The 13,558-nt window shown below is 39.8% G+C and overlaps 1 protein-coding gene and 1 long non-coding RNA gene across 2 annotated transcripts in view; one reads left to right on the forward strand and one right to left on the reverse strand.

The window, feature by feature from the left end:
* LOC142603707 (uncharacterized) overlaps positions 1-13,558 on the forward strand; it is a 349,083-nt gene that overhangs the window by 88,133 nt on the left and 247,392 nt on the right. Inside the window, exon 3 of the long non-coding RNA XR_012837604.1 lies at positions 2,905-2,957. This is a non-coding gene — a long non-coding RNA (uncharacterized LOC142603707). The remainder of the gene's footprint in view (positions 1-2,904; positions 2,958-13,558) is intronic.
* The window catches only part of DYNLRB2 (dynein light chain roadblock-type 2), a 296,487-nt gene that overhangs the window by 6,083 nt on the left and 276,846 nt on the right, over positions 1-13,558 (reverse strand). Inside the window, exon 2 of the mRNA XM_075765686.1 lies at positions 68-143. Within this exon, the coding sequence (XP_075621801.1) occupies positions 68-143 (76 nt within the window). The remainder of the gene's footprint in view (positions 1-67; positions 144-13,558) is intronic.

Genomic DNA, 13,558 nt, shown 5'->3' on the forward strand with positions numbered 1-13,558 from the left:
CTTAAGAGTTACTATGCTCACTGCCACTACCAAGTTTGTTACTTGGAGAAAGCAGATGACATTTTACCTTCAGCATTTATAACGATAGTTGCGACAACCCCTTTGTGGGCTTGAATCCTCTTTAGGGTTTCCTCCACTTCAGCCTGTGAGGAGAGAGGCCATCACAGCACCTCCGCAGCCACCACAGCTCCCCCCCGACAGCGGGCGCGGGCCCCCATGAGGAGGCCCTGGGGTCGCGGTGCAGAAGGCAGCCCCAGGGCTCTACCCCCCCTTCACCCCCGGCCGGCCGCCCCGCTCCCCTCCCGTCGCCATTACCATGGCCTCCCCGCCGCCGCCGCGCCGTCGTTGCTACGGAGCGGCGGAAGTGACGCCGGGGACCAGGGGCGCGAGCCGAGTGCGGCCCCTGAGGAGACGGTGCCGGTACAGCCTTACCGTGGGCTGCGCCGGGGCGGGCAGCCAGTGTGTAGGTCCGTGCTAAACCCCACAACTCACACCCCAGGAGAGACACCCCAAGAGGGCTAAGACTAACAATACCTACCGCATGGTCGGTAGAGCAGCAGAGGCCCAGGCGCGGGCTTAAATGCAGCCCAGAGGGCGTGAGGGGAGGCCCCAGGTGGGGCTAATCAGGGCGGTGAAGGCTTGTTAGGGCTTGTTAGGGCTTGTTAGGGCTTATTTGGGCTTCCAACGGTCCTGCGGCCGTTAGTGTGGCGTCTGCCTTGGGCAGTCCTGTGGCTGAGCTCTGTTGCTGGTCTCTGGCAGGTGAGGTGAAAGGAATACAAGTTGCCTTGGTTGTTGTAGTAGGGGAGGGTTTTTTGTTAGTTTCTTTTAAACCTAAGAAAATTGTCTAAATCCCAAAGATAACAGTTTACCTACTGCTATTAGAAAGAAGCACTCTTTTCTTTCTTATCTATAAGCACTGCCTCACCTGCTCTCTGTTTTTCCACAAGCGTTACATACTGTGTGGGTGTGCAGAGCTTGTTTTCCACTGGTAGAAGCTTTCCAGCCTAGCTGTGCTATGATCACTGTGTATAGATAGATAAATCATTTTCATAAAAAAAATAAAACATTGTGTGCTGCAGTAGCTTACTAGACTCTTCAAATTGGTGTAGGCTACTCTTACAATGCTGTAGTGTAAATAAGTTACCTACATGTTTCTATTCTCCTTTAAGTTTGTTCTCCTATTATTTTGGTAATGTACAAGACCTTTGAAGAGCCACCTTCCTCTATGCACACAGTTGATAGTACTGACATGGTCAAAAGACTCTTACATATTTTTTTTAAGGACAGAGCTAGTCTTACTGAGTCTTCTGGCTTGTTTATGAAGCCTCCTGGGGTCTTGTCATTAGAGTGACTTGTAGCTGCTCTGCTCTAAGGAGTTGGCAAGTTTACAAAGTTTGGTGTTTTGGGAAGCCACTAGTGGGCCTCCTCCCCCTTTTTTAAAAAACAGAAAGGTTTTAAATTAACAAGCTAGTTATTAATCTACAGCTCTTTAAGGACCCAATTAGATTTGAAATGTGCAACAGTGTACCAGCATATAATTTAATGCAGTTTATAGCCCTATGTTGGAGAGAAAATAACTTCAGTGTGTGGGATTGCCCTATCTATTGCAACAATGTTATTCTAGGCATTTATTAAGTTTCAGACTGGCAGGGGCCAGCATAAATCAGAAGTATTGAGGTTGCTGTGTATTCAGATAAGTGTGTAACTGAATTGAAAATCTGGTGTATAAGAGAAGGGAGAAATTATCAGAAATATCAGCATATTTCAAAAGCTACTATTTTAGGAGCTAACCCAACATCCTATGACATGCTGTGGAAGGCAATTAAGAACAATATGCCTGCAGGAGATACTGGTGCATGTGAGTGCGTCAGCTGTGTGAATTGTTTCACCTGTGACCAGTTTAGGCAGCAGTGAAATTTGCATTGCTATACATATGCTCTTTTGTTACAGTAAGAACTATGGTGGTCTGAATTTTTGGAAATGAGATACTTTTTCATTTTTTTGAACAAATGGAGGCACTGGTGTGTGATTATTGAATCTGACTGGAACATCTGCTGGGTAATTTTGGTTTAATACAGTCAGTTGATGCTCTTAAATGAAAAATTATAGATTATATAATATAAACCTGGTCCTACTGTTGGTGTTGGTCACAGGAGTGAGCCTTGCTATTACAGTCCAATTAAAGTCAGTGCACTATAGGATAACATACTATAAGGGATAGTGGTAATCCTACCCCCAGTAACTAGACTGGCAATTCCAGGGATCTAGAAAAATGAAAAGGAGGAAATTTTCCACTTATTCTGCTGCCCTGTTGCTATATTTTAATTTTCAAGGCTTCTTTCAACACTACTGTTTTTCTTCATGGACGCAAGATGCCTATGTGTCTTTAAAACCAATAAAAATATCAGCTCAGCTTTGCAAAAAATACTGAACTGGAGCCAAAATGACAGCTAGCATGATGGAGGATTATTCTTGGAAGCATTATTTATGCTCAGCATGAGAGACTGAAATGTGCAGACTTTTACAGGCACTCAGATAGGATTTGCCTCAGACTTAGACACATAACAACAAATGAAAATATTTTCTTGGTTACTTGAGATTTTACTGAGAATTAAGATTCCAAGCAACATAATTATTCTTTTGATAAACAGTAGTGAATACAGTATTTGGAACAGAGTGATACTGCTTGAGAACCAGAAATTCCTCATAATCTAGGACTGGAATCTTATCTGTATAAGTTTAAATATTTGCTGGTAAAAGTAGCAAGTGAGAAGCTTAAAGTTCAGGTGCTTGCACTTGTAGTCTAATGTTTAAACTAATTTCTGCATTTATACTTGAGATTGAGGGGAAAAAAATCAACTGAAAGATGGAAAATATTTAAAACTTTTTTTTTCTTTTCCCAAGCTATGACAGAAGATGTAGTTTTCCACGTGGAAACTAGGAGGAGGATTTTGCTGGTAAGTACACAAGCTTTTCATTCCTTCCTTGCTACTTGAACCTGGAGACTCAGACAGAGGGGGTGAAACTATATGGAAGTGCTGTAAACAATCTTGATTTGCTGCCAGCCATTATGAAACAGCATAAGTCATTTCAATTCAGGAAGAACTTTGCTTTTTGTAACCAGTAATCTTGATTACAAGTAACTCTAAAGGTCTACCAGCTATTATGATAGCTTCCCTTGCCCATGCTGTAGGATATCTCTAGAATTTTTCAGTTTTGTTGGTCTATAAAGTGGAACGAACTCATGCATACCAGTAGTGATGCTGTTGATGACTGTACAGTTGGTTCTTTCGGTTTTTTTCTCTATGCTTATATTTCTAGCCAAGTAGTCTCCAAGGAAATTTGGTAGAAGTAGATAATGTGGCATAGGAGCTGAAACCATAGAACCCGTTCTTAGCACACAGCCTTTAAAAACATCTAAAATAAATGACTGATTATTTGGTATTACATGATTGTTTTGATGCAATATAGAGAGAAAGAGAAATACAAATTATATTTAGGTGTATAAAAGTTTGAATTTTTAATGTGAATGTGTCACTACAAATTATGCTGCTGGTCAGTCACACATCAACCAATGAATGGGAGCTACAGGTGGGATTTATTGCCCACAAATGCTGCAGAGCAATCATGTTATGAATAGTCTCAATTAATTCTTGGTCTTTCAGTCTCTGAGGAGCTGGCTCTGAGTTTTGTAGAAGTAATGAAAGTATTGAACTTTGCGATCCCCAAAAGGCTTCTGGAGCAAAACTGTTATTTTGTGGCAGTAGCAGAGTTAAGTTATGGGGGAGACTGTGCCATGCTGAAAGTAGTCAAAGTTTGGGGCGTTGGTGGATGGAAAAAAGAATCTGTAGCACTCCAGGGCTGTACCTGTCCATCTCCTTCTCTTTTAATAGTTCTGCAGTGAGCAAGCAGTTGTTGTCAGCACCTCCTATGTGTGAAAAATAATAAAACACATAATCTCTATTATTTGATTAGAAACCTTTTCCCTTTCCCTGATTGAAATTTGGCTTTGGTTTCATTAAGAAACCTCCCTGGAAAAGGTGAAAACTAAGGAAAACAGAGGGAAGTTACTCATCTTGGCAAGGTTATAAAGGAAACTGCCTTTCTCCACCTGAAAAAGATCTTGTATCAAGCATGTGACCTAGCATGGATGAGATCAAGATCTTTCCCAATCTGACTGTCAATAAAGTTTTATTTGTTCTAACTAGTATTTGTTCTGTTACCTCCATGAATCCAAATACCATAAACTGAGAAAGGATAGAAGAAAAACTGTGACACATAGGCATGTATGAAAAAATTTTAAAGTTACTTTGTAGATAAATGAAAATTTGCTTAAAATATTTTTTGTGTAAAGATTTTTTTCACAACTTTTGAGAGCAGTTTCCCAGGCTTTTTTTGCTCATTGTGTGAGGAATTTCTAGTTCAACTCCTCTAGATGGTGCTACAGCTACAGCACACGGAAGCAAACTCACTGTTAAGTTTTGTGTCTTGTAAAAATGACACTTCACTTAAGTCACATATTGTACAAAAGGATCAATGGCTTCAGTTACAATACTATTTACATGTTTAGGCAAGGAGGAATCAGCATAGGTGGATTACCTATCTTCAGCTAAGTAAGAATAGAATGCTTTTTATAGATACAGAAGTCTTGCAGGAACTGTTGTATGGTCAAATTATCCCCTTGTCTCTTGAAACCCTACCTTGAGTGCTGTGGCCAGCTGTAACCTGTGGTCCTGATTAAGTGACAACAATAAGCCTCTAAAAACTCTCAGCAGATGTTGCTGCTTTTGTATGCTAATGGGAACTTCATGAACCATTTTCTCTTCCTTCTGAGAGCAGATGTAAGTACATGAAAATTGCTTTCTTATATCAAGAGAAAATTGATAATAATCTTGGTTCAGTTGTAAGGCAGAAGCTGTAGAAGCACTTCATTTGGTAATTGCAGAAAGCTTATGCAGAACTTCATCAAAATTAATTTTTTATATTCTGTTAACTTTTCTTGTACTGAAGTAGTTAAGCAAAATCTGAATTGTGAGCACGTTGCTACCTTGGCTTTTAAAACATCCGCTTGGAGGTTTTCAGACTGGGATGTGAATCTGCTCTGCTACATTTGCCTTATCACCTCTGTTCTTAAGGTAGCCACTCCCCTGCAACCTGGTTGTTTCAGTGGGTAAAGTTTAGTCAGAACAGACATGTTAGCCTATCAGTAGTACTCCTGAGCTTTTGGTGACCTACTATGATGCTTTGTGTGATCTGCTGTGAATATTCAGTAAAAAGAGTTGTACATCAGAAGAGGATGCCATATATGCTAATGTTCCACAGTCCTGTCTTGATAGGAAATACCCACTGAAGCAGTCAGAGTTTAGAGAATGACTTACTGATGGCTGAATCATATTGAGGTTAGTACTGTTGTTGACAGCAAGGGCTGTGTTTGTGATTAACTTGTATGGAAACACTGTGCTCCAGAAGTGTGAAAACAGAAGGACATAACCTGGGAAGGGGAGCAACTCTCCAGTCTCGGTTATAACTGAGCCTTATGTTTAGCTCAAGGGTATAGAGCGTCCTTTGTAAGAATAAGAAAACTTGACCATCTTTGTAAGACATCTATCTGGAAAAGCTGTTTTCAGACAATAATAGAGTAGCCTGAGACACGGAACTGTGTTTCGAAACTTCATTTTGCTTAGATAATTGTACCCTTTCTGATTAGCAGTATTAGGCTGTCCTGACTGGCTGTTGTTGCCATCCTGGGAGGAAGAATGGATACAGCTGGGCTCCTGGCAATTTGTGTTTTTTATACGTAATCAACAACAGCCTGGACTGCAAGTGCCAATGGATAGGAAACTAGTAAAGAATTGAGGTGAAACTTACTGACATTTTTTTTGGACAAGACCTATATTTCCCATTACTTGAGTGTTCTGGGTGATCTTTGAAAGTCTCAATTAAACTACTGTCCAAAAATGCAACCTGTAGTTTGATGTAATATTTTCATTTATTATTTCTTCATCTTGGTTTGGTCCAGAAGTAAGAGTTCTAAATATCATAAAAAGTCAGTGTTTGTAAACCAAAAAAATCTGAAAACACCACAGCAAGTGTACATACATAATTAGATATCATGAGACTTCACCATCACTAATGATACCAGCTCATTTACTAGGGTAAAACTGCTTGGAGCAGTTTTGCTATTAGGAGTTTCTCCTAAAGGCTTTTTTAAATATAAAGAAAGTTTGCAAAGCTAATTGTGAGAGTTACTGGGACCATTGCTCATAGAGCAATGATGACAATAATTAGAAAAGAGCATGAGGCAGATTTTAATTTGCATTTGCAGCTACTCTGGAAAAATCAGAATTACTGGTTTTAAAGAAAAGCAAATGGAATTGTAGAATTTATTTTACATCACTAATCTGTTTGGAAAACATCTGTTTATGAGTGACACTGACTCTCCCTAAACACTGCCTCTTGTGTGTGGCAGGAGAATGCTGTGACAAATAACTTATAGACTAGATTACCTGAAAGCCAAGAGAAGGGGAGTTCTTGGTAGAGACACTTGTTCTGAGACTCACATCCATTACTTGTCTGACAGAACTCGAGTGCTGTAAAATTTGTTCAGTGTGAAACCTGTGGGGTTTTTGTAATTATAATAGAATTAGCGCGATTAGAGCCGCCTTCTTTTGATGTTGGTGTTCATCTTGTTTTGTTTTTAACCTTTCTTTGCGGGTATCTCAAGATTATGCATCTGGGTCCAAAACCAGAAATAAATTTGGTAGTAAACCAGAAAGCTTTTAGAGGTGGTGTGTGGCCACTGTAAAACTTTTTGGAAGGAGTAAAGGTTTGTGTTAGAGTTGTTTTATAACCCAGCATTGCAGCCTCACCAGTTGCATTTTTCCTGCATGTGTCACTGTAACTTAGTGAGCCTTTAAATGCTTTAGTCACCTTCTTTAGTTCCATGTCATCTAACCAGAAAATGTGTTATTTGGTTCAAGCTTTCTACAGCTAGAAAGCTTATAAAAATGCCAATGGAACGATAGTGCTAAAGGTACACTGAAATGGCGTCAAAGCAGCATCCTGTGACGAATTTCTGTAGTGCTCTTGGAACTGGCAGGCTCTCAAGTCAATGTAAATCTATGACTTTGACACCATTAGAGTGGAACCAGAAGCCACAGTGAAATACTGTATGCTATCTTTCATGTGGTGGAAATGCTTCTGTCAGGTTTTACATGTAAATTAAAAACTAGCCATTGGCACTGGTTTCCAAGTAACAATGTATAAACATGGGTACCACTCTCTAAACACAACTTGTGTTACACTGTCAATCATGATTCGTGGGATTCTGTGTTCTCTTTCAAGCGGGCGCTTCAGTGCATCATGAATAGCAGTGATCTGCGATGTGAGGGCAGGAGCTACTGCCAAGTGCCAAATGTTGAAGGCACTTTTCAGTCTAATTCAGCACCTTTCCCTCTTCTTTGTGTATCTTAGTAATGTTTTCTCAAAATAGAATACCTCATTTCTTGAATGTAAGTTTTCACAACAGCTTACTGAGTGGGGAATTTATTTTGTTTCCTTTGGGAAAATCTCATGTCTTAGAAATTGGCCTTTCAGAAGGTGCCAGTTATCAGAGTGCCTGAGTAGATCACAGGCAGGGGTAGTATATCCCAATATCCCCTTGCACTCAGGGGAAAAAGTGAATTGGGAAGCTGCAGCACCAGAAGGTGATGGCCTTCCTTTTATCCTAACATCCTGATATCTTTCCTGGATTTTATGCAATATCCAGGTTCAACTCTATTTGAGGTAGGTTTCACATCTTCTAAGCGGTTGTCTTAAACCTATGTTGCACCCTATGTTTGGTGTAGCTTTCCCCAATCTGTCCTTTTGTTGCTGTTTTACTTTGACCTATTAAATATGTAAGCATTTCTTTAAGACAGTTTTCTCATCTCATCCACTGAAATTGCACATGAATGAAAATTCAAAACTGTTGCCAGCTTCCTTATGTACTGCAGCTATTATAAGAAAAGAAGCTCAGTAGCAATTCAGTGTTAAACTGTTACCACAATTTGTGACAGTGCAGAGTGCTGGTATTTACAGGTTTTCAGGCTGTGATTCTCTTGATCAAAGAAACGATCTCTGCTGTGGTATGAGTCTGTTGTTTGGCAGCATTTGTCATAGTGTCTTCTTCCTTCTCTCTGACAAGTGAATGTGAGCCTTTTCGGCTTGTGCAGCTCAAGGGTTTGTACTGAATAAATTCTGCTTGGAGACTCTCATGTCAATATAATAAACAGCTTTGGTTCTAGACTTAGAATACTTTAAAAAAAAAAAAAAGTGATAGCTGCCAAACAAATGTTAAAAGGATACCTGAGAGGATCTTTCTCTCGCATCCAAATTCCAATAAAATGTTTATTTCTGATGCTAGACTAAGCTCACTGGACATAAGTGAAGTTTTGGGTTCAGCATACTCACTGTGCAGGTAGGATGCAATTCAGGCAAGCAGAATGTAGCCATTAGGCACCACTAGCATAGTTTTTTAAAAAATAGACATTAAAAAAAAATCAAATATAGTTTTGTTCTTAAATTGTATCAGATGGATATAATTTTCTTTAGAAACTCAGCTTTTAACTCTGTGCTGGCAAACTGCTATTCCAATGTTTATTCCAATCTGCTCCTATATCTTAATCCAGGGAACTTTATTGTCTTTTCAGTTGCCAGTCTTATGACGGTTCAACTGTACTGACTTCATGGGCTGTAATTTTGAGTGAGTGGGAGATGGGAATTGGCTTCAAGGTCTGCCAGGAGAATGCCAGAATACCTTCTCAGGTCCTGGGATGTGCTTAGCTGGCTGCTGCTGAAATCTGTGTAGCTCAGATTATTTAATGAAGTTTGTTGCTGTACATTGAGTGTGTCCTCTTGTGAGGTTTTTCCTCCCTCTGTTTATGGTGATGCAGAAATCATTGTCCATGATGCCGTTGTCACACTTCTCAGTAATATGCTAAGTCCCTGAACTGCTGAGTGGTGGCATTGAGGCATTAGGGATGATGTTTACATAGCACTTATTGGTCAAGCAAGATTGATGTAATGTGTAGCCATGTGGTGAGCCTAAATTCCATGCCTAAAGAAGGTAAGCAAGCAGGTGAGGTTGTAGGTTGGCCTGCAGGTGCTGGGTGTGTGCCAGCAGTCAGTCTGTTCCTTGTTACAATCTCTTCATGTGCTCATGCATGCTCTCCACCCTTCTGATCAAAGGTTTTTTTCCTCTTGTTTCTAAAGCGAGTTTCTGTACCTTACCCTCTCATCCTGGATTACACTTAGTCCTGGTACACTTTCTGACACAGCTACCATCACACCTCTCGTGTCTTCAGTGCACTTGACTCCTTGACTGATAACATGATGAAGGGGGAACAGATATGTGGTTCTGAGAAAAATCAATACTTTGAAGAATGTCCTGAACACTTCTTACTGGAAATTTTACAATTTCTGGGAAAAGTTATGTGGTGGCTCTTGCAGTTGAGTGAAGTGCTTTAATGTGGCATTAGAAAAGAAGCCGTTTAGGATGCTTGCTACTTCATGAATGATACACTTGATTAATGTTCATCTTTGGGCAAAAGTACCTTTTAGTTTGAATTTAATCAGCCAGTTGTGCCACAGTGATGTAGCTCTATTTCTGGCCTAGTTCTGTGCTAGAGTGAACACTGCATTAAGGCATAAATATCTTAACAATTTTAACCACATGCTAGTTTTTCTAGAAAGTATACTTATGAATAGTTTACAATTTTAGTTCTTGAATGTCTGGTTAGTTGACCACTCTTTAGTAAAGACAGAGCTTTGAAGCAAGCCTGGACTTTTCTGTACAGCCTTTTAAATCCCAGCTGGGACTGAATGGTCTTTAACAAAAAGCCAATGAAGGCTATAGACTGGAGCCAGTCTAGTACAGATCCTCCATTGCTCTATCATTTGGAACTTCAAGATCTCTTAGGAAAAGCTGTAATAATTGACTTGGCAGATTAAGTACAACTGCTGCCATTTGCAGGGCTTTTTCCTGCTCAAATTTTTAGAGAAGAGCATTTCTGTGGAGCTAGCCGGCATACTTCTACCTTGAAACAAATGTCATGCTTTCTCTGGGGTTTGATGCTGTACTGAGCAAAGGAGGATAGTCATTTGAGGCAGTCAAGTTGTATAGTACCCGAGAGGCTGAAATCCCAGTCCCTCTTCTCTGCGCTGTCTCAGTTTTCTTCCCATTCAAATCAATGGCAGCACTATAATTTTAACAGGGACACATCTGTTTTTTGAGAGATGGTGCAAGTTTCCCTTCCAGGAGAATAGCAAATTGGTATTAATATTTATAATGCCTGAAGAGGACTGGGTATCATGTTGTGAAGATGAACCAATGACAGGCACTGTTTGCTGATACATGCAGAAGTTCTTTGGTAAGTACCTGATCCTGCAATCTGCCTTCATCTTGAAGGCTAGGTGGAATATCAGCACTTCTGTAGTGGATCAGAGCTGTGGGGATTGTAGGCCAGTATCTTGTGTCTGACAATATTCAGTATATTGTGTTTTTACAGGCAGGTGAGGGATGTTTTGCTATATAAACATTAAAAAGAAGGTATCATTTTTCTGTGCTAAGAGTTCACCTCATGTTGGGGATCTTAGTTCCTTAACCTCATGGAGAACCAAAAGGTCTTGGCCTGTTAATGATGTGTTGTGTGATCTTGAGCAAACCACTTCCTTGAGCCTTGTTTCCCTGCCCACTCTCTTCTGTCACTTTTCCTGAGCACAGGCCTTCTGCTATGTGCATGCTCAGGCCCCTGATCTCTGTTGGGGCCTCTAAATACTACCACTGTACAAAATAAAAATAATCCTTCTCACAAATAGGGATGTGGACTGGGAATTTCAAAAGGGCAGAAGAACAAGTCAGTTTTCATGGACTCCTTTAAAAGTCAAAGCTTTATGCTCAGAGGCTTAAGGCAATTTTCTGACCCTAGTCCTGTTGCTGTTGGCTTCAGTGATGTAGGACAGCAGAACAGACTCCAGAAATCTTCCATTATATCTCTCTACCCTTTTAGATGTCACAAGGGAGATTTTTAGTGCAACAGATTGAACCTCAGATAAGATTACATGCTGTAATTACCAGTGGGATTTATTTGTTCAATTCTTTAGCACTGAGTGGAAAAATGCACGTATATCCCTTAAGTAAAGGGAAGTGTGTGCATTTTTCCACTCTAAGCTAAGTAAAGGATAACATGTAAGCATGGATGGGCAAAGAGATAAATTATTTATAAAAAATAATTCAGATTTTTCCCTGATATAAGTATTTGGAATATAGTTATACAATGGCTGTAAAGTTTGGGGTTTTTCAGTTTTTTAGCTGTAAATGTAAACTGAACTGATAGTTTTAATTAAATTTGAATTGACTGTGGTATTGTACCGCTTTAAAAGCCACTGGAGACACTGAAGTTGTATTTAAAGTCTAGTAATATAATTATGATATCTACATTCATTATTGTGGTAACTGCACTTTAATGAATGTGTTCATTATTAAACAAAGCTCTTAAGAGCCTGTTGATTTCAGCTACGCTTTATTCCCTTGGTCATCCACTTATGTGAACTTGGATACTAAAACTAAACTTTAAAAGCTAATCAGGAGAAAGCGTAAAAATTAAGGCACAACAATTGAATCCTTTCCCTTGAAGTTAAATAGCCTTGCAGATGTTGTCTTCTGATCTTGTGCCACCCCCATGTCTATACTTTCCATGCTAACCAGTGTATCTTGTGGAAAAATGCATTGAAGTCCGCATGGTGTCCCAGGAAGAGAGGAAAGCATAATTGTAGTTGAAATTGGGAGTTCTTAGGTGCAGCACCATCTTTCCATCTGTTGGACTTACTGTCTGACTTTTCAGCCCTGTGAAAACTTAAGTATGGGGGATGGTGGTAGGTGTATACTGTCATGTAATCTGAGCTAATACCAGTGCAAAGCAGGGTAAAATTTATTACTCATGTTATTCTTGGTGCCCCAGACACTTTTATTGTGAGGCTTTTGTTCCTAAAGGGAATTTTGTTAGGATGTCCCTGTATTCATGAGGCTCCACCAATGTTGGCTGCACCCCTATGGTTACTTCATTGCGTGGGCCTCACTTGGGATTTTCAGGACACGTTTGTTCATCTGGGAAAGAGAAGGCTTTGTCCTGCTTTCCCTATTATTGGCTTCTCCCCATTTAGCTTCCTATCAAATGAAGGAGGTGTAAGCATAAGCAAGTGGCAAAAGGCAGTATTCTATAGAATTTAGCCAAGGAGGCCAGCTTTTCTGTGGGAATATTAAGTTGGCTGTGGTCCCCTAGTAAAGGTGGAATTCCCATATTAATTCTATGGGCTACTTCACTGTTCTAGGGAAAGGACACTGTCTCAAATGCTAAGTTGAAAAGTATTTAAGCTTTCCTTGTATTAAGCTACTGGAGAGGTTCTTGGCATAATTTTGTTCCTAGCTAAGCTGCATCAACATCTTTGGGTTGTTCTAAGAACTGCCTTATTCCTCCATTTCATGCTGTTCTCTTCTCCCGGGTGCAAAACAAGCTCTGGTAGGGTCTCAGAAGTGCTTTCCCTGGAGATTTTCCCTGCAGTTGTAATCACTGCTTCAGGATTCTCTTATACTGCTTTGACCGTACTATGCACTGTAAAGGGGCTGAGACTGGGGAGAGGATCTAACTGAAGGTTTTAGAGTAATTTCTGCAGAACCATATTGATTTCATCTCTATTAAATTCATCGAGTTTTCCCAAAAGGGCTTTTTAATGTAACTGTTGCTAAAAAATGCTGCACAAATTACCTGGCAAGAATGCTGTGGAGTTATAAGCCCTTCAGGCAGTCCCTTAAAGGTAAAGCAGTAAAGTTGGGTGAACTATTCACAGCCAGGAGTTTTTATTCAATGAATTTACCACTTTGTCTGTTCACAGATTACTGACAAACAGCCACTGACTTTTTATGAATTTGTTCATTATTGCAAATTATTCAATGCCTGGTTTATGCAATGCAGTTTTAGCTTCAGGGCTGCTGGCAGACTGATCCACAAGTATTGTTTGAATACCACAGTTTGTAATTCTTTCAGAAAAGCCCTATAAAACTCAATAGAGGCCTGGTGTTTTATTTCTGGGCACATCTATAAAACTTAGCAGAAAATTATATCCTTACCATAAAATTCTACAGCTTGGTTTAAAGTAGTTATAATTTTCTACTGATTCTTGTATGTTTTTAGAAGCATTTATGTAAAAAAAAAAGTTTCTTTCATCAATGTTGCTCTCAAATTTTTGTAGTTTCTGAGAGCAGAGAGAGTTGATAACATGGATATAAATGTTTGGAAATTGACCTCTTATCCTCGAGTTTGGTTACACTGCAATTATACTGGTGCTCATAGGACCATTTTTTGCTATTGGGGTGTAAATGAGTATCAGACATGACTTGGTTCTGTCTACCATTAATCTTAAAATGAAAACTGGGGCATGTAGAAAGGGACTACCTAACATTAGATTTCTTAGTCCTTTTGAGTGGAATTAAATGCTCATGTCTGATAGCTCTTCAAGGACT

Source organism: Balearica regulorum, chromosome 13, assembly GCF_011004875.1.
Source record: "Balearica regulorum gibbericeps isolate bBalReg1 chromosome 13, bBalReg1.pri, whole genome shotgun sequence".
Taxonomy (NCBI): Eukaryota; Metazoa; Chordata; class Aves; order Gruiformes; family Gruidae; genus Balearica; species Balearica regulorum.